A 21,517-nucleotide genomic window follows, 5' to 3' on the forward strand; every position below is an offset into this window, starting at 1 on the left:
CGGTGTCGCCGCCGCCGCCGGATGCTGAGGAGGCGCCCGTGGTTCCCCTGCGCTGCCGACCGCTCACCTGAGCGGGCAGGAGGGAGGAGGAGGAGCCGGCGGTCGGGCTGCGCGGAGACCAGCGGCGGCGAAGCGGGCGGGAGTACGGCAGGCGGAGGATTGGCCTGGCGAGGCCATGGCGCCGGGCTCCTAGCGGGGCCGGCAGCGCGGCAGGAGGCCTGCGTCCCGCCGTGTGCGCCCGGCTGCCGGCGGGGGCAGCCGGCGGCCTCCGCCGCGGCCTAGGAGAGCGGGCGGCCTTATCCTCAGAGCGCCGGGCGCGGCGCTGCCGCGGCCCACAAGATGTCCACTCGGACGCCGCTGCCCACCGTCAACGAGCGGGACACGGAGAACGTGAGTGCCATACCGGGACTCCCTCCGCCGTGCCCCTTCCCCTGTCCGCCGTCCCCTCCGCAGCCGCCTCTTCCTGGCACCTGGCTGCGGCCCGGTCTGTCCTGCCGCCCAGGCCAGGTGCCCGAGGGGTGGGCGGGCCGCGGCAAACCCCTCGCTCGGCGGGCCGGGAGCTCCCCAGCACCAGGCTTGTACCACCGTCTGCCCACGCCTCAGGCTCCTTCATGCGGCGCTGCTGGGGCGGGTCCGGCGCGCTAGGTTTCACGTACTCCCAGCCTGCCCGCAGCTCTGGGCCTCCCGCGGGCTCGGCGGGCGGCTGCTGCTCCGTACGGCGACTGGGCAACCTCTTCCATGCGTTGCTAGGCCGGGCTGCCCTTATATGTACTTGGCTGGAGCCAGCGCCTGTCGGCGCACACAGGCAGTTGGCTTCGGGCCCCTGCCGGGGAGAGGCCTCCAGCCCCCGCAGGTTGCAGGCCGGACCGCCCTGCCTTCACGTGTGCCCCGCGCCGGGCACCCCTGTGCCTGGGTGGGGGCACCCACTTGTGGGTTTCTAACTGCCTGGCCCTGTCTCGCCTTCTGGGATTCAGCCGTACTTGTTCTTTGTTAGGTCTGCACCTCGAAGATGGTGCCCTGCATTGCCATTACTGTATTCCTTCCTCTGTTTTGCTTTGTTTTGTGTCTAAGAGAGGCTGTCGTCGTGTCCTTGCTACCTCCCGAGTAGATTGTTTGTATCTTCCTTTGTGCTCTGTTTTAATATGTTTGCGCTCTTCCTCTGCTCCGCCCGGACTTGATGGAGTAGAGGCACAGTGTTCTCTGTTGTGGTGGTCTTCTCGTAGAAAGTAACCGGTCTTGGTTACAACAGATGTTATCTCTGAGCAATTGTAAAATCCTAGACCATGCCTGGTCCTGTCCATTGATGGGGGTTATTTAAATAGGCGGTAGTTCGAGAGGTGTGAACTTTCTGTGCTAGATGCGGTTAGTTGACTTTGGGAAGGTAGCAGAAGCTGCAGGAGGGGAAAGGGGAGTTTTGTGAAATTTAATACATGCAATTGCATGTAGCTTCTGCTTGGGTGGAGAGCGATCAGTGAGAAACGAAGGAAGATGGCATGGTGGGTTGAAATGGGTTGAAGAAGATTCTTCGTCATTGCATCAATCTTTTGAGGTTCTGGCCAACAGTAGGAACTCATAATGTTTGTTACTGTACAGGCCAAAGCAGCAGTGTCTATGGAGTAGATTACTGAATTCTGTGAAATGAAAAGTGGATAATGACAAGGGGATTTGGAAGACAAAGGTGACAGAAATGAGATAATAAAGAAGTAAACCCCTAGATATTATAATCAGCTATTAGTATCAGTCACTCAGTAAAAGTTAAATTGACATGGCAATATTAGCCTGGTTGCTTGTTAAAGCTTGAAGCAGATAGACACATTTGATTTGTCATTACTGTTCTTCATAGACTGATGAGTCCTGTATTAGAGTCAGAATGAAAGCAAGTTCTTGAGATGAAAATGAAAATTTAGATTTAATTAAAAGACAAAGTCCAGGTTTGAGTGATACCTGTTACTCAGGAGTCTCCATTTCAAACATATATATATAGGAATGTAGATGAGAGAGAGAAGACAGGAAGGGATAAGAAATAATTATGCATCTATCCAGTAATAAAGTACATAAGACTTGCAAAATACATTTGCGCAAGGCAAACGGAAATATTCTCAAACATCGTCAACTTCTATAAGATGAAATCTTCAATGAAAGTGTTAGTAGCTCTTTTAGAAAATACTGTGCTACTTCTGAATGCTCTATTGGATCTCTAAAAAAAATAGGTTTATATGGGATATTAGAGTACTCTAAATTGCACATTTGCTCCTGAAATCTTGGTATAAGTCTGTAACCTGATACTAATGAATATAATTCCCTGGCCAGATAAACAGTAAAGAGCAGTGCAGTAGTAAGTTTCCAAATCTGCACACAGTAATTCCAGTGTTGCCATTAGAATGGTGTCTGCTGGGTTTTGGAGCAGTGATCTAAAGGAGGTTGTTGCTTCTGTCCATCAGGGAGCCTTGGGAAGCCCTCTTTGCCACCCATGGTCTCACGTACATAAGACGTGTTCAAGTGGCAAATGTGGGATAGCGGAGGAGGTGGGCTGTTGTTGACCTCCTAAACGGCAGGATTCCTTGATTTAAAATGGACTTTGCCAGGGTGAAGCAAGACTTAATTTACCTTTAATGTGCTTCCTCCTGCTAATAAACACTAATGGACTGGGAAAGCATTTATGCTGATGGGTCTTGATGCACAAAGTTTAGCTGGTAAGCTCTGGGTAGCTGAAGTGGTAAGAACTTGCAACTAAAAGTAGAAGTTATTGGAAAGAGTAAAGAGCTATGGAGCAGTGTAAGTGGTTTTGACCATCTTTGCAGTAGGTGCAACCAGTTCTGCAGCTAATGGTGATCTTCAGGAGAGCACTCTTTTCTTCCATCTCATTCACATGGCCATCTCAGGAAAGTTGCTCCATTGTGTGACTCTCGAGGGACACAGAGTGTAGCTCTGTATCCCAAAGAGAGCTGATTGATGGTTCTGAGTACAAACCTTCGTCCTTGTCCAGCTGTGCTTTGCACGTGGTATGAGGCTGTTGCATGAAATCATGGGGATCTACCCTGCACTGCCATCCCCTGTCTCCTGGCAGCTGCTTCGAGTACTCTTTAAAATAGAAAATATATAAAATGTCAATGTATGCTTTTCTGAGTAGGCAAGCATTTTCTGTCATATGTAAAAAAAACACAAACAAACAAACTGTAATAATTTGACATAGCACCTATCATAAGAATATGCATTCTTTGAGGAATGATTGGAGTTTCTGATAGGATGGGTGGAAAAAGTGCACATTTCTATAATGCTATCCCACAGCACCCTTTGAAAATAGTCTAGAATGGATAAGATCACAGAATCATGGAGAATCACAGAATGTGAGGGGCTGGAGGGGACCTTAAAAGATCATGTAGTCCAGCTCCCCTGCCAGAGCAGGATCGCATATACCAAGATGGAACAGATCACTTGATAAGGTCTAGCCGAAAACTGGAGTGAAAGGTACAGGGATTGTCAACAACGGACAAACAACAGGTGGAGGGAAACAGTACTTGTGAAATGGTCGCTATGTGTGTAACTGATAGGTCTGCCTTTCAGACATTCACACCCTTTTATTTTTTTCTTTTCCTTTTTGCTGTTTATTTCTTTCAGTACTATGTTTAACTTCTGTAGCATATGTCCTTAAATATTTTGCATTGGAAGTGTTATTTCTCTTTCATGAAACCTATGTTTAAGGAAAAGAAATAGAACATGATTGTCAAACACTTTTTCCTATTAAATGATTTATTGGGAAACCTGTGAAAATTCATGGGTGGAGGCAATACAATAAAGATTATTTTCATGCCTATTACCAGATTTCATTTTTCTAATGAGGAGTGAGAATAGTATTCAAAATGAATTTTTTTCCTGTGTTTTGATTTTTGTACATGTAACTATTTACAGCTTCCCCTTGATAGATTTTTAGGTAGGCTGTTGTATGTGATGTTTCAGTGCCATGAAACACTTGCAGTTAGGGTTAGTTGGGTACACTGAACTTCCCCTCTCTCCAGAGGCTGGAGGAGGGGTGGGATGTGGTTCAAATGCTTTGAGCTAGACTAGCTCTTTTGTTTTCATTGAGTTGGCACTATCAGTGATGTATACTCTTAAATGTTTTTTTGGAACTCTGTAAAAGACTGGGATTCAGAAGTGGGCTACTATAGTGCATGCTTTAGTAAAATTAATAAAAGTGAGAATTTCTTTTTCTGACATAAGGGTCTCAGTCTTTTTATGGTACATGTAATTTAATCTTTTGAAGGTATCAGTATTATTCATGAAGGTATTACTACTTATTTGTGTTGTGGAGTCACCCATATAGCTAAGTTTTCACAGAATCACATGTTTTAAGGTACTATTTTGCCTTCTATTTCTCAGACAGATAAAAGTTGGCTAATTCTGCTGCAGAGGTCTTGCATGTTTACAGCAGAAGAAGGAAAAAAACAAGGCAGGAGTGATGGATGATAGCACTGCCCAGAGTCAAGAAGGAATGTAGTTTGTCTTACCTAGTCAGTGCTATATGAGAATGATTAAGAGATGTCATAGCAGAGGGAGTTTTAAGGAGGGGTAATAGAGTGACCTACAATCATGTGATTTTCTTCATTATCATACAAATAATTTTGACACATGCACACCCATTTGCAGACTACTGAGGGAAGGATGATGTCTCAGATGCCAGCTGAAGTGGGTGTGGTTAAGGATAACTTTGATAGGAGAGGCCACTTGATAGCTGCATTTTAAATTAAAAGAAAAAGTTGTACATGGCAAGAGATAAAGAGGATGGAATGGAGTGGTTGAGTTGGGGTAATAATAATTAATTCATGTTTAATTTCTTTCTGGTGTGTTTTGTTTGTGTTTTTGTTGTTGTTTTGAATTGTGTTTCTTTTGGATTTGCTTTTGTGCTTTAAGAACACATGGTTTTGATTTGGACAGAGGGGGCGTGGGAGAAAGTATCTGACAAGAATTCTTTAGTTCAGTGCCTTAAGGAGAAGAATGGCCTAGTTTCTGAGCCTTATGGGTTCAAGAGTACAGCTGTATCTTTCTTATCCGCAGGAGATGGGCTTTAGCAAAGTGGAGAATGCCTCTGTTTTTTCCTTGTAAGATTATTTTCATTGACTGTAAATACACCATGAGGTTGTATGTTTGCTTGAATCCTGAATAATCCTGTTTTGAAGATTTATTTTCGCTGTGCAAACTTTCATTATTTTGGTTCAGATCCTGAGCAAGCTCTGATGTTGTGGAGAAAAACACATCTTTAGCTAGAGCATTATGTGCAGAGAGCAAGGTTCATTTTGTTAGGAAGTATGCTATCCGTTTTGAAGTTAACCTTTCATGTGAATCATTGAGCTATAGAACAGATGATACAAATGTTTTGTTTCATTTTCCCTCTGTAAAGAGAAATATTTTATAACAAACAAGTGAAAAATCTAGCTTCATACTTCAGTGTTTTTTCTGGGCATCATACAAGAGCATATATTATTAAAGTTCAGAAAGAGTTAATGCAGTTTGATCATAGTACTTGTTTCATTTCATACTTCATGGCGTTTTCGAAGTTCATAGGCAAACGTAAATTCAGACTGTGATTTGCATTCTGAAAACTGCTCACATGGTCAGTGGAGTTAACTGCTCAACTAGAACAAGGAAATTATGTTCCATGAAGCCTTGTTATCAGCAGGGTCACTACCATCATATTTCTTTAATCACGTGGACTTACTGTTTATTTTAATACAGCTTTTTTCGTTTTCTAACTCTGCACTTAAAATGTTTTAATCATCAGGAAAGGCAAGATGTTGTTTTTTTCTCCATGGCACTCAGTTGTATTTGGCAATTAATGTTTCTATTATAAATGTGGCAAACTTCTACCATCACAATTACTACTGTTCAGCAGAGAGAGCTCCTGCTAGCTTCTAATTGATGTCAGTAGTGTAAACACAGAAAAAATAGTAATCTCATTTTTGTTTGAAGTGCAGATATAGTGATTTCTGTAAAATTATGTTCTCAATCAGTGATTTGTATCTGCACTTGCAGGGTCTTTTTTCTTGGTCTCAGAATTTACTGTGGACCTAACTTTAATACCTTACTGATGCTTGAAAGAGAACTTTAAATACTCTTTTCCAGTAGAGCAGATTCATTGAGAAGCTATCCTGCAAAAAGGAGAAAAGATTTTATTATTAATGTGGTGCTAGAAATCAAAGACAGATTCCTTAAAAGTTTGCCTACTAGTAACTTGAAGAGTTTGAGCAAAGATTTTGATATGCCATGATATTAAAGAGAAAGCATTTTCTCATTTCTGTTTCTGGAGCTACTCTCTGCTAGTAGCTTCAACCCTCTTTGTATGCTCTGTCTTCCCTTTCAGGTTCAATACACTACTTGTAAGTTGCTGCAGACAGTGACATGCTTCAAACTTTACTTATTTGTGTTGTGGTCATGACACAATCTATTCATTTTTTTGTTGTTGTTGTTGGAAACACAATGCTTGCATTTTGTTGTTGTATGTTTGTTGTGTTTGTTTTTTTTTTAATCTTTCTGTAACTTCAGAATCACATACTTTTTTGTTCCCTTACAGTTTTTTTCGGACTCTTCGTTCTCTAGTGTTTATTCCCCTCTAGATATTGATAAATTAAGAAGAAATGTTCTCCACAGTTAAATATTTCTGAAAAGAGCTGTTGAAACAGGAAATTTCCATCAAAACATTTATAATATTCAGCATAATGAGTACAATGAAACTAAATCTGAGTTTTAATAATAAACTTTCTCTACATCAGCTACTAAGCCTGCTTAATCCTTAACATTTTTCTCTTTTTAATTCTAATTCAACAGGTTTTTTTCTTTTTTTTTTGGGGGGGTGTGTGTGTGTGGGGATGGTTGTATTTCATCAGGATGAAATTTTTCTTTTTTTTTTTTTTTTCCCTATGAATAACTGAGTAAAATAGTAAACCCAAAGCATTACTGATATCTCATGGTCAGTTTAAGACTTGATAACTGTATGTGATAAGTGGTGATGCAACTTAGACAGTTTTGATGGGCATCCTAGTGAATCTAAGATTAAAAATTCCAAAAGAATAAGAGGGTCCTTGCTCTTAAGGCAAGTTTCTCTGTGCTTGTTTCATCTCTTTTTTTTTCTTTTTTATCTTCTTTTTTTTCTTTCTTTTAAGTAGTGACCAAACATTCAACCATTCTATAATTATCATGGTAAAATAGCTAAAATGGTTTAAGGCAGAAGCATTGGAAAGCACTCTCTGTGCTTACTATAATCCTGCTTCTTTTTGCACTGTGATGGCAGTTGAAAAAAAGGTCGGATTGGTTGTTTTTTGGTGGTGTGTTGTTTTTGTTTGGGGGGGTTGTGTGTAAATGAGCATTTTGTCAGGGATTTCTTTATGTATGCTTTCAGAGAAAACACCAACTTACACTGAACAACATATGTTCACAGTCGTAGTAAGGCGTCTGCACAGTTAGTCAGCTAGGCTACAATTAACCTTTAAAGCAGTGAACCGAACATGCTCATGGAGCAGTGCCACAGCTTAGGCTGTAATGATTGATCAATAAAGTGTGTTTATGTAAAGCCCAAAAGCATAGGGTTTCTATGCATCACTGCAGAATCTAAAATTCTCCATCCTTCCAGGACAGCTGATGGCCAGTCACTTTGCATCACTGAAATCACTGGGAAAAGTTGGGTGGTGTTTTTTTTTTTTTTTCCTGTGGTGATGAATGCCTTATTTGTGTGTGTTCAATTTCTGTTTGTTATGTGTTTATCCAGTGAAAAGTAATTGTCTAACAATCAGGATAAACACCTTAGCTGTAAGTTGTGGGTGTCAATGAGAAGTGGTCTGCACTCCACTTCTTTGGTAAGCATGGCTTATGATGATCAAGATGACTTTTGTAAAGACTCCTGCTGAGCTGTTCAAGATTCAAGTGCTCAGCACCAGTGACTGTTGGCCCTTTGTGTGCAAACTGTTTCAAGTTTGCAACATTTTATAAAAATGTAGGGCATGTTATAGAAACCTACATTCATAATACAGTAATACTATGTGTTTGGGGGGGAAAAAAAAGAAAAAGAAAAATTGCTTGCATTCTTCAAAAGCTTGATCATGTAACAGAAAGAGGACTCTTGGTTACAGTCTGCTTCAGCCAGTTTCATTGTTTTAATTTCCAAGCTGTATACCAAATCTAGAGAAGCACTTGAGGGGAAAGAAACCAACCAACCACACAAAAAAAACCCCTATTAAACATTTTTTTAATTATTCAGTTGTTCACTCATTTTGAATCCCCAGTGAATAAAATACCCTGATATGTGTGTTTGTAATCCTAATGATTTCTCAGATAAGGTTTGATAAACATGGTTGAGTTATACTGAGGAGAGATTGAAACACTTTTGTGACTTCAGATCAGTGTCTGCCTTATTAACCATGACCCTAGTGGTACGATGACACTAGGTAGAATAGTAATCCTGGTTTGTGTTTAAATATGTGGCCTGTTCAATTCACAAAAGTATAAAGATGTTAGCCAAACCAGAGAATGATACCTAAATTTAGAATGTATTTAGATTGATTGACCATAAGGAGCTTTGTCCAATTGTGCTGCAGAGCCGCATTTTAAACATAAATAGCTGTGATACAGATAGCTTCAATAGTAATACAAAACTGTGCTTCACCTCTGATGAAAGCACTTGTGTAATACATCGGTGTTTGCATAGCTGAACATAGAGAGTTACTGGATAGCCCACGGCAGTCTTTTGCAAGAGCAGATAATGATAATATTACTGGTGACAATGTCTAATTGGTTTTGTATTATAAAGTAATAGCGCATGATAACTTCTAAAATCTCGAGCAAAGCCAAGATTAGGCAAGGTTGTTAGAAAGAAGTGATATCCTTCATTAGACAGATGTGGTTGGAGAAAATAGATTAGATTTGGATAGATTAGATTCTCTCAGGGCTTGCTGTAAGGGCACCTGCCCAAGGCTGACCTTGTGGTTAAACCTGTAGTGCCTCTGCTGTGCTTCTGTAGGAGAACCCAAGCCTTACTCATGAGCTGTAAAACACACGTCTTCTTGTAAGGGGAGGCACAGCCTTAGCCACTGTGCTGGGGCACTATTTTCAGCTCTGTGGGAAGCTTTCTTCCTTTCCCCACTCATGGTATCTTTTCCATCTTAACTCAATATTTAGAAGAAAGTAACAGAAAAATAGTGTCCTTGTCTCCAAGCAGCCCCCTTTTTTCAAAAGGGAAAACTTAATGTAAACTTAATGTTTGTAAACTTAATGTATTAAGATTGCAAACTTTAATATCCCATTATCTGTGCAGTAATCTTAAGTGATTATCACATAAACTGATGTTCTTATTTAGTCCCCTCATGTATTTGACCAACTTAATTTTTGAACCTGGTGATAGTCTGTAACCTGCCATCACAGCAGCTTTATCCTTCCATGCTTCCCAATATTAATCATTCTGAGATTCCATTTGCCTGCATTGTTGTTGGCCATTTAATACCTGTAATTTCCTATTTTATCACATTCTTCCTCTCTATCTTGTTTTCCCTCACATTTTGCTTTTGTGCTTGAGCCTGCATACTCGTTGCCAGCTTCCTTATGGTTCTCACTCTTTCTGGGATCATTTCCAGTTTTGCTCATTTAATGACATAAACAAAACCAATACAAAGCTTTAGTAAAGCTATGTAGTTGTAGCTCCTGTTTATCCTTCAAGTAATATCCTTTTGTATGAGTCCCAAGGATCATTTTAGTATGTGAATGATCTGAATTGTAAAGCTAAAGGGAGTGAAGAAATGCTTTGCTGTGGGTGGGTTTCAGGGAGTTGTTTTAGGGGGTCTTGTTGAAACTACTAGCAAAAAGGATTGTTACAGCTTTACTCATTAATTAGACTGCATTTTCCTCACTCTGCATTTCTCCTCCCCCTCTGAAGTTACTGTGGTTTCTTCTCTCAGATAACACCAACGAGTAGCCAAAGCATTGTAACAATTGCTTAGAAAGAACAATTTTAGAATGCTCTTCATGGGTTTTCTTCGAACTCACTAGGAGTTTAATAAGTGGGGAATTTAGTGTGCAGGAATTGTGGAGTTAGGAAAGTGTAGGGTGTATTGCAGTATGTGTAGCAGCAGCATAAATTACTTGTGCTTAAACAGTAAATATCTGAAATTCCTTTTGAGAGTGCATGCTTGGGTTCAGTTGTATAGAAGTTATCTTTCTAATTCTTAGATGCTTCTGTCATGACTTAAAATAAGCAGAGGCATAGCTCAAAAATTCAGAGAATCTCACGCTTGAAGAAGAGTCTTGCTTTTTGCCCTGGAAATTACTTAGCCTGTTAAGTGCTACACTGAATTCTTACAGAGGATATGGTTGTTTTCCACAAATGGATTACCTATGTAATGTATTTACTCGTATCTCTATTCTAGATAATACTATTGATTGAAGGTAATAGAATTCTTTTAAAGCTTTTGAGGGTTTATTTAATAATTTTTTTTCCAATTATAATCAGATTTTCTTCCCTCTGCAATTATTACAGTAAGGACTGTTTACCAATGGTTTTAAAAAAAATAAAACATCATTACTTGGTGAAGGACTAAAATAGTATTTTCTCCTTAAGATCAGACTCTGGAAGGAATAACAGTTGTAATAAGTCAATGCAATGGGAGGTACACAGAAAATATTAATAATACCATCTTTCAGTACTCTTTACCAGGCACACCTATATATAATAGCTTTTCAAATGTGCTTTTCTTAATTTGATATTAAGTGAACAAGGCAGGCTGGTTTTGGGAATTCTGTTTGCCATTGATGGACTCAAGATGCACGTGAACAAAGAAAATTTATGAAAGCATTTCACAGTGAAACTCTTGCTCCATCTACTGCATAGTCCAGAGAAATCTTACGCACAAAAACTTTGGTATGAACAATGAGAGTTGATCTAATATAGATGCTGGAATTAGTCAATAGAAGACATAATTATTATTTGAGAATGTATGCCTACAGCAGTGTTCATAGGTAGGCTAAGGGAAATCTAATCCCTCAACCTGTTCAAAGCAAAGTAGACTGATAAAATAAAAGTAGATTGATTAGTAAAAGTACATTTAAAAAATGTTATTCTTGCTAATCCAGGGATTACAGAAGTATTAAAATCCAAGTTTGTTTTCTAAATACTGCAAGATAAAATACTTATTATTGTTATTTTGTGTGGGTGACCTTTTGTAAAACTTTCTGATTTAATAGTTTGTACAAGGTATTTTGTCATCAGTCATGAAATCACTTTCCTGGTGGTCTGTAATATTTTTAAGTACATTTTTTTCAAAGTGGTGTCAAGCCTTCTGGAGTAGCATAGAAGAGGTAAACTGGGCTCCTCTATCCATCTGTTTGTTTTCATTCCCTTCACGTGGTAATTACTAACCTGAAGAAGCTGAATTAAATGTAGCACTTGACTATTAGACTGAAATTATGATAAAGTGAAATATTGTTGATGGAGAAGCCATTTTCCTAAATTGTCTTGACTTAATTGAAGATATTTCTAAGGCTAGCTCAGTGGGTGACAAACAATAAGGAAAGCAGCAAGCTGGAAGACTGTCAAGTCTATTGGCAGGCAGTACAGTTATCATGTATTGGAGTTAAGTTTATGTCAGATAATTTTTGGGGAAGAGTAGAAAGCTGTGCGTGATTTCAGGTCAGCTGTTGGGTGGTAGGAAGGCAGCAGGAAATGAATAGATTCTTTGTTAGCTGCTTGGTGAAACACGAAAGAGACTTAACACAATAGCTCTCATCCCCTGGGATTGGAAGAGTTCTAGTTAGTTTGGTAAATTAAGGACAAACCCTGCAGAGTTTCCAGCCAACCTGTTGTAATTCTGGGATTGCAACATTGCATAAGGGGATAGCTAATAAATGATCATCTCATCTACAGTGCTGTGGCTTTCCTCTTCTCTGAAGAAGCAAAGGGCATCTTGGGGCTTAGTGGGAGAGAGACCCTTGGCAGGCTGATAGTGGAAGAGAGAACATAACGTTACTGTCTGACCCATCCCAAGATGTGGAATAATTCTGAGATGACCATTTGAAATCTGTGTGAGGAAGACTCTAAGGTTTTGAGAGTGGATTCCCAGCTGCTGGTAGTGAGATTGATAGTTCCTGTCACCTGCTGATATTGTCCTTAGGTTTCCATGACTTTGATTTCCTTACTTTCCCTTCCTTAAGGCCACATCACATTATTTCTTGGGTTAATATGAGACAGCATCTGATTAGGGAAGCCACTTCAGCTGAGGATTTCCAGATTGTCAGACATGTTGCACTAGTGTTATCCAAACTGTTTTGACGTCCAGCTCAGGACAGAACAAGGAATGGCCACTGATAATGATGGTCTGGAAATCATGCTACTGGTTATTTGCTTTACTTCACTATCTAGATCAAGAAGTCTGGAAATGCCTGACTTTGCTTGCAGACTGGGGTACTGTCCAAAGCCAGTGTGGGGGATTCCATCCCCAGTAAATGTCAAGGTCTCAAGAGAGAAAGTCATAAGTTTGTAATTCTTATTCTTAACTGTTGGATTGGCTGCTTGGTTTAATGACACAGTTCATTTGATAATGTGTTCAGCCCTTTAACAGTAAATTCTTTGAGTTGTATTATATATATATCTATATATGTGTGTGTGTGTACACATTATTCCTTATCTATATATATATGTGTGTGTGTATATATTATTTCCTTCTCATTTTCTTATCATTTTATTTTAGACTGGGTGTTAGGAAGAAATTCTTTACAGTGAGGGTGGTGAGACAGTGGAACAGGTTGCCCAGGGAGGTTGGTGTTCAAGGCTAGGTTGGACAAGGCCTTGAGTAATCTGTTCTAGAGGAAAGTGTCCCTGCCCATGGCAGGGGGTTGGAACTAGATGATCTTTAAGGTTCCTTCCTACCCTAACCATTCTATGAGTCTATGATTTTAATGGACTGGGTAAATGCAGCATTTATTTGGTTTAATATTTTCTTTCCATCCTGTGAGGTTTTTTTCTTTCATTTCCTGTGCTGGCTTACATAACAGGTGCTATATAATTTGTTATGTTCGTTCTTTTTCTTGTGCTTGGCTTTTGCATCTCAGCTATACTCACATAATTTCTGCTTATGGTTTGAATTCACTACATTGACAGATACTAAAGTGTAAGTGTGCTTGTCAGTATTCACTGTCTTCTGTGTCTGCCAGTTTAAAGCATATGAAAAAATAGGGTTTTTTTTCTAGCTGTATTATATACTGTGCTAAATCTTTGGGGAGTGTTTGGGTTGGGGTTTTTTTTGTTTTGTTTTCTGTTTTCCGTTTAGCTTCCTAGTTGCATATATTTCTAAAGTGGTAAATTACGGTAGTTTGTGATTATAAATAATTCAAGCACAAAGGTTAAAATAGATGTTTGCATAAGTTTAGAAGCAAGGGGCTCTGAGGAAATTGTAGTCTGAGCTCTGTGTAGTGTGTGCTCTTTGATTGTAAGATATGAGCTGGTCCAAGGGGTGTGTGGTGTTTGGACAGCTTAAAGTTAAGGACAGTTCTGTGCAAGGTTGGGAATATATTTGCTAAGTTGAAATGTGGTATCACATTATCCACATAAAGGTAAATAGTTACTACAACTCAACTGATGACATTTTATTTGACCTGTTAATTAACACTCATGAAAAACAGGGCAAAGATCACTCACCAGACCACCATCTTCATTTCACTTCTGTTTTCTTTTTTTTCTTTGAGTTCACAATGTCCTGCTCTACCAGCTTTGCATTATCCTGCTCTGTATATAAAACCAAATAAGTTGAGTGGTGTCCTTACAACTTTACTGTTCTTGATAGACAAAATCATTGTAACCAAATGCTGCTTGAATCCAGGCTCATTAGTATATGTGTCCTATGCTGTCTAAGATGCTTCCTCTTCTTAGAATGGTGGCTGGTTTTCCTGTGCCAAAATATGTGTTGCTGTTCAAAGTCAACCTTGGTGTCAGTGCTTATGGGAAAAAAAAAAAAAGACTGCAGAGTTATGAGTCTGATTTTTATATCCTGGCTTCAATATTAAAACTACATCTTGGCAGATAGGGTCCAGTAGGCACTCTGCACTCCAGTGCTTTGAGGCAAGACTTGTTAATGACATCAGAAGGCCTTGCTGCAGAGAGATGGACCAGAAAATATTATCAGTCCTTGAAGTTAAAGAAGCTAAGCTGGTATGCTGTAGTGCAAGAGGCCATGAAGTGCTCTTCAGTTCAGGAAGCATTCCCTTCCTTTCCCCTCCCTTGAAGGCTGCAGCTCCTGTGTAAGGACATGAGAGAGGCCCTATTAATCTGCTGTAGGTCTGTGTGGGTGTTTCTTTCCCCACTCTTCTAATTCTCAGAAATAGCTGTTTGCCTAACTACTTCTAGGTACATTTATGTTGTATGTATTTGATTGTCTGAAGGAAAAATATTAAGATAAGTCTCTGTACCCTTCAGACTTCCAAGATCCCTAAAAGGTGTATGTCAAAAGAATATTGAAAAATCCATCTGAACATTGGGAAATTTAATTTGAAACACAGCTTGACAAGATCCTCAGACATTGCAGAGCCCTGTACTACCATACAATTTCTTTTCTAGGACATGAGTACATTAATTAGTATGTATTGCTATCCAGTTGGATATTTTAATTGATCACCTCATCACTTTTTAGAAGCAGGCTTTACTTCAGAAAGTTACTCAGACAGTAAGGTAAAATAGTCTTTAAAATGAGATGTTGATCTGTCTTGATGGATTCATCAGTTGGATCCATTGGATGAATCCAGTAATGGGGATGTATAGACTTCAAAAAATGCTGTCCAGCTTGCTGTAGGAGTAACTTAATATTCTTTTATGTAGCAGAACTGTTAAGGCTGCTTTATCTATGCATGTCACCCCTAAAGCATAGCTTCTTAAGCTCACATTATGTGATTGTGTGCTCTTCTGTCTCACACACTCAGTGCAAACAAACAACACAAATAAGCAAATCTGTTTGTTTGTTTGTGGGATTTCTTTTGGTTGGAGGCAGGTGTTCTTTTGTTTGTTCGGGTTTTGTTTGTTGTGGTTTGTTTTTCTCCCCAATCCTTCTGTTTTTTTACCCTGTAGAATGGGAGTAAGTATCTCCTAGCTAAAGTTTCACTACTGGTGTCAATTTGTCTCTAGATTATCAAGAAAAGTGGAGTGATCAGTTTTCTTTTCCACATTGTTCTGTCCTGACAATGAAGTTCCCCAAGTGTTTAACATGTAGCTGATGTGTCCCTGTCTTTTGGGTGCTGGGTGTTTCCCTTTCTCCTTGGGCACTGGTGCTTGGAAAACTGTCTTGGGGATACATGTGCTTAGGGAGCTGGAGGTTCCTCTGGCAGAGAAGTTGCCAAGTTTTGTCTGACTTTGCTGCCTGGGTTGGTTCTCTGTCCTCCTCCTGCAGTGGTAGTGTGATTGTAAATGGTTGTGGACTTGTGAGCGGTGTTGAGTCAGCTTCAGCAGCCGTCACACCACATGTGGACTCTTCCAGAGTTGTTTTAGGTTTGTAGAGGGCAAGGGAAAAAATGCCCTATTTGATAAACTTTCATAGAGAGAAAAAGTTAAGCTTCAGAGCCTGGTCCCAATTAGCTGCCTGTATGCTTTTCTTCTGTAGAAAAAACCTCAGCTGCCCCAGAAGAATGATTGTTTGTTCTTGAGTGTCAGAGACACTTAGCTGTATAATCTAGTTGCTCTTTTGTGAGTAAAACCTTGCCTCTTGCTGATGTTCCCCTCCTCTGGAGTCAAGCCTCAGGTTTCCAGATTGTTGTCTCCAGACTGTAGTAACAGTCCTTTCCCCTCAGTTTTGAAGTTTGATGTGAAAGCATTTTTCACTTCTTGCACTGCGGCAAACATTTGAGAAGCTCTGTGTGCTGATATGATCTTGAACTGTAAGTTGTTTCATGTCTCTCTTCTCCAGCCTTTCATCAGGGCAGCTGAAAAATGACCTGGCTGCATCGTTTATAAGTGCAATAAAAGCTCTTGCCAGTTTCCTTTGCCAGAAGTTTCGCTTTCTGGGTGTGTTCCTGTTCTTGTTTGGTTGGTTTAGTTAACGATCAACATTAGCATTTGGTTTTCTTTTTGTCTTACTGAGGGTTTTTGAGTGCCCTGGCATTCAGCAGCAGAGCCCCGTAGCTGCCTGTGTCTCTGGGTGCTGCAGGATGTCTTGGGTGAGCTGGGAATGCTCACTGAGAGCTCTGTGCTAGCAGGTTTGAAGATTTGTGCAGTAAGTCAAAAGAGACTAGTAAGGTTAAACTGATCACCTCCTGAGGAAAAAGCAATGGCTGACAAGAACCTTTGAAAGAACTCTCTCTCTTTTTGGAAGGGTAATGCTTAAATGGGTCCAGGAGCCTGCAGCAGGAACAGCCTTCCGCTTCCCATAAGTGTTTGTGTTAGGTTTCATGGGTGAAGGATGTTAACTGTTCTATTTTGACAAGATAGGAAAGCAGAACTGTATGGTAGGAATGCCTGTAGCTTCCAGTACTGTACCAAATTACAAACAAAAAGAGGATTTTAGGAAAACTCGTTTTGGTTTTCGTTGCTGCCCTCAGTTCTGCCTGTGGTTTACTGCATCAGCTTTTAGCAGATGTTTTCACTGGGGCTACAGGGAGGGTTTAGTTTTGTTATAGCAATGGAGATGATATGGGCTGACTGTCCTGAATTAGCCCTGGAAAATCTTGTTTGTGTGTTTGGGATGAGTCAGGAAGGAAAGTGCCAGGTTGAAATAACTGTGCCAATTCTGAGTGAAATGGAACAAAGGCAGGAAGGTCCTGTTCTTCTGCACCTGCATGCCTGGCTGGCCTGAGAGCTTTGGACCCAGGGAGAGGAGGAAGCATGTTAGCAGAGTTCAGGTTACAAGACCTGCTTTAATGCTATGAAGGTATTTGTTTTTCTGAAATGTTTTGCCTGACTGCTCTGGGCAGGACCAGTACTTTTTTTTAATTTTTTTTTTTTATCCTTTAAATTGTCAGTGATTTCATGTGATAATGAACTCCTCCCTTCCATATGGCATTACTGCTGTGTTAAAAAAATAAAAACAAAAATTGAAGGCAAGCTTACTCTAACATGGACAGGATTTATGACAGACTAGTATCACCATATGATAATTACAAGGATTATAAAGAACCTTGTCTATGAAGTTTTGAAACGTGTGTTAGCTGCACTTGGTAGCTTATGGGCTCTGTTTTCTATCCTAGATTGCCTCAAGTATGGAGCTCTAAACATTGCATCCTGTGTAGTTTGTGATTAGAAAAACAATTTTGTCTCAAAATTGACAAATGTATTTCTGATATGTCTCACAAAGTTATGCTGAACACTTGAAAAACCCCAAACAAAACAAGAAAACCCAACAAAACTTCTAATGGGCTTTGATTCCATAGTTACAAGTACAGGGTAAGATGTGCTTAGGCAAACTTATGCTGAGCCTTATCACCAGCATATATATGTATGCTTTTAGAAAGGACTCTTTATTGTGTATTGACATTAAAGGATTTTATTTTGCCTTGCAATAGAAATGTTTTACTTTTAGCTTTGAAGTCAAGATTTTAATTTTTTTTTTAATATTAGAAGGAGAAGGAGATTAAAAAAAAGAGTAAGGGAAAGTTGCTTTTAGTAGCTCATCTGTTACTATAAATTGAACTAGTTTGGATATTTTTAAAAAAGGTTTTATATAAAATGCTTTTCAGAGTTACAACATCAGCTAATTAAATGCTCCCATATGCTTGACTGAGACCAGTTTTATTCAAAATCATTGTTTCTTACTGCTGATAGCTTCAAGCTCTTTCAAAAGTTCATGCCTGGAATTCTTATGTATTATGTAAATCTGATACAAATAGAAAGATGCACATTGCATGTGTTTGATTATTTGTGCACTTCTGGAAATCCTGTGTGAGCAGCCCCGGGGTATGGGTACAAGTTACAAGACAAATGTCACCATTTTGACTGATTCTTTCCTGTCTCTACCATAAATTGACCTTGGTATCTGATTAAAATCTGTATATACTTTTCCCTTCACTCTGTATGCGTTGGTTTCTTGGTTTTGTTGTTTGGTTGTTTTTTTTCTGGCTGGGTGCTGCATATTATCCTGTTTCAATGGAGTAAGTTGGGTTGCTTTGGGTTTTAGGTTGCTTTTTAACAAAGTTTCTATCATGCATTCTCAATCTAGTATGCATTTAACTGCTGATAGGAAGTTAGGAAAAGAGTCATGCGTGCATACATTCAGTCTTTTTAATTGCACTTTCCAAAACACTTTTTTGTTTTGATTGAGATTGAGTAATTGGACTATGATATGATGGGTACATGTGATGAGAGCAAGCTGTGGTATTGTGCTCTTGTGATGTTTGCCTGGAGGAGGACTGAATCCCCTTTTTTCTGACACTAGCTAATGGATCAGGCACTGTCATCTTGTGCAGTTCAGAGGTGCACCATGCTTCACACCTGTAAAGCTGGGCTTCTGGGTGCCCTTGATATGGATGCAGAGGAATCTGCACATCTGCAGAGGGATCTGAACATTTCTGTTGGTTTCTCCATTGAGGGCCGCCAAGATTTTTCAAACAAAAAGAAAAAAATACTTTTCTGGTTTAGTTTGATCCTTATTTCAACAAAACAGACAGACTTGCTTGAGGTGGTTCGCTAGAAGATCCTAGGTCCTGAAAGAATAGTTATGGGTAGCAAGTAGTTAAAACATGAAAACAGCTGGACATCCAGGACGTTACTTCTCATCTTTCTCCCCTTTCCTTCCTCTGTGTTGTGGATCAAAGCTATTGAAGATCAGAGCTGTTTAGAAGATGAACTTCTAAACCCTTTAGACTCCTTCTGTCTGGGCTAGCCAATTTGATTACCTTGCAAAATAATGACAGCTGTTACAAATGTTCATGTGTATGACACATGCTTAATAATGTTTGAAATTATGAATATGAAAATTGGCTACAAGAAGCTTAAGTTCAGAACAGCAGATAATCTTTGAGAGAAAGAAGCATGATGATGTGGTGCATATTTTGCTTCCATGGGCTGACTGTACCAAGGAATTTGCCTTGTGGTAATTCAAGATGGGGAAAATTCAGGACTAAGATGTTTGTTTAATTGTCAGGTGTATTTGCAGGCAGTTACCCCATTACTCGGGAGGGCTACAGAGGCCCTCAGTGTTGTTTGAGAAAGACCTTGGTGACTGGAATGGGTTTGGGGACTTTTAAGACTGTAAGAGCAGTTAATGGATGTGATGACGTAAATTTAATTACAGTCTATAATCCATGGGAATACTCCTCCAGTGACTATCTAAGTGGCTAAAGGATGCTGAGTAAGTGAAGTGATGGAGCAGGCATTTTGTATCTCCTTGGTGGGGTTAGTTCCTCTGTGCTTTCTCAAGGATAATGTGTCTGGGCATCGGGTCATCTTGCTCTTGCAAAGCTGCCTTGGGTAAACAAGAAAAATGATAGCTTTGAGTCTTGGGGAAGCAATGGGTCAGGTTAACTCTCTTGTGATTTTAGTGCCCTTGATTTTCTGCGATAACTTTAACGGAACATGTCAGAAGTAAACCCAGGTAGGACTAACAATTGAGCTCTCTCCAGTCACAATCTAAAATTGAATGCTAGAATGATTTTTTTGAGATTTCTGGAAAGGTGGTGGATTTGGGGTTGTATGGGGTTTTTGTGGGTTGTTTTTTGCATTTTATTTTAGAAAACGTCTTTTTTTTTTTTTTTATTTCATTAGATATTTCACACTGACAAACTGAAAATACAAGGGTTCATGTTTATATGTAGTAGTAATGTAGTGTTTCCCACTACATTAATATATAGATAAAGATATGTTATGAAGGTATCTAGAGCAATACCAGAATCACTAATTAAAATCCTGCATAGGAAATGCAAGTTGTTAGCTGGACTTGGTTTTAGATGGCAGTGAGCTTCAAGGAGGGTGGTGATTTTTACAGCCCACTTGCTTCCAGCATCCTGAAAAATTTCTGAGAATTTAGAGATTGTTTTGAAATGTCATTTTTCAATAGTCACATAGTAGCTGATGCATAATAAATGAGTGTATTGTAATGGACCAGAAGCATCTTAAAGCTGTGTGGCTTGTCTTTCTAGACAGTGTGGATGCTTCTGTGGAATTCAACTTTAGCATTGTTTGGAGATGTTGTTGTTTGATTAGATTAGTTTAATTTTATTTTTCACCATATTAACCTTGTTATGTTTTGATTTCCTTGACTTCTGATGTCTAGTTGATGAGTTTGTAGTTTAAATTCCTCTGTACTTTCCAATAATAGTAAGCTGTGTATGTGCAAAAGAGAGGCCTGTTGCAAGACTCATAAAGAATAATTTGAATTTCATTCACTGCTGTTTAAATTCAGAAATTGTGTGTACGTATATATACATAGCTCACAAATTGGGTAACTTTGACCTTTATGCATGTTTTCTGTCATCCTTGGGCTTAGCTGGGGAGAATGGTTGACTCTGAAGATAATGGAATAATTAAGAAGCTATCCAAAGGGGCTTAGTTTTTATGTCACAAAAAAGACTGAAATTGAGAATTCTCATGACCATGAACCTCATTACTTATTTTGTGTTTTGTGTTTTGTTTGGTTTTTTTTTTATTTTTCCCTTCAGATTTGCTTCTGTTGTTAGGATTAAATAAATGTTTTCCCCATTAAATCTGCCCTGGATTGATCAATTTTGTGAAGCCATCTTTCACTCTGCCTGTGATGTTGTTTTTGCTTTCTTATCTATCTGCTTATCTGAAAGATCCCTTCAAGTACCTACTGGAAGTAGACTCATCCTATGAAGCATATGAAACTGGCAATTGATAGTAGAGTTGGTGATGCTCTTGGTAGGCATTACATTTCAAATAGTGAAGATCTAATTGTATACATAAATGGGCTTAAAGACTTAAAACTTGCTTGTAGAGTACTGTAGCCCTGGATGGGGTTCTAGGTGGGTCTGTGATATTCATTATCAGCACCAAAAAAATACTGATCTTGCAGAGTGTTTTCTTAAGCAAGACTTTTGTTTGGGCTCTGATTTATCATATGTAGTGCTGCTGTCCAGTGTTGAGGAAATGTTTCAAGGCCCCTTTGCCTGGAGCTCTCCTTATGATTCTTTCCAAGTCCACAGAAAGTACTTTAATTACGTGCTTCTAAAGGATAAATACTATTGCTAGCATGTTATTTCATGGTTGAATAAATGTGTCTAATACACAGAATCTAAACATGCCTAGCTTGCTTAGTTCTGTAATAATTTGGGAAATGATTTAGCAGCAGGGGTAAAGTACTGTTTTGCAGAGAGACTCAGGTAATGAGAAGACAAACAAACATAAAATTATATTTAGGACAGTTCTCCTGGCCATAGTGAATAATTAATAACGCTGGAGGTGATGTAAGCAGAGTTGTGCTACATTTGGGAAGAACATTCTGGTTGTGGCATGCTTTTTGTTTTTCCTGGTTGTGTTGCAGCTGTTTGCTAGTTTTCCCAATTCTGTTAGTGCTTATGTCCTGGAATAACTGTGATTGGCTCAGTGGGACTATCTGTA

The 21,517-nt window shown here is 39.5% G+C and overlaps 1 protein-coding gene across 3 annotated transcripts in view; it reads left to right on the forward strand.

Moving 5' to 3' along the window:
- Positions 1–339: 339 nt before the first annotated feature.
- The window catches only part of MARK1 (microtubule affinity regulating kinase 1), a 59,604-nt gene continuing 38,426 nt past the window's right edge, over positions 340–21,517 (forward strand). For 2 of the 3 annotated variants that reach the window (XM_054399250.1, XM_054399252.1), the window contains exon 1: positions 340–390. In XM_054399250.1, coding sequence (XP_054255225.1) covers positions 340–390 — 51 coding nt within the window. Of the gene's footprint in view, positions 391–14,128; positions 14,203–21,517 lie in introns of those variants that run through there. The other variant, XM_054399251.1, reaches the window with a different exon arrangement.

The sequence above is a fragment of the Indicator indicator genome, chromosome 2, assembly GCF_027791375.1.
Source record: "Indicator indicator isolate 239-I01 chromosome 2, UM_Iind_1.1, whole genome shotgun sequence".
NCBI lineage: Eukaryota > Metazoa > Chordata > Aves > Piciformes > Indicatoridae > Indicator > Indicator indicator.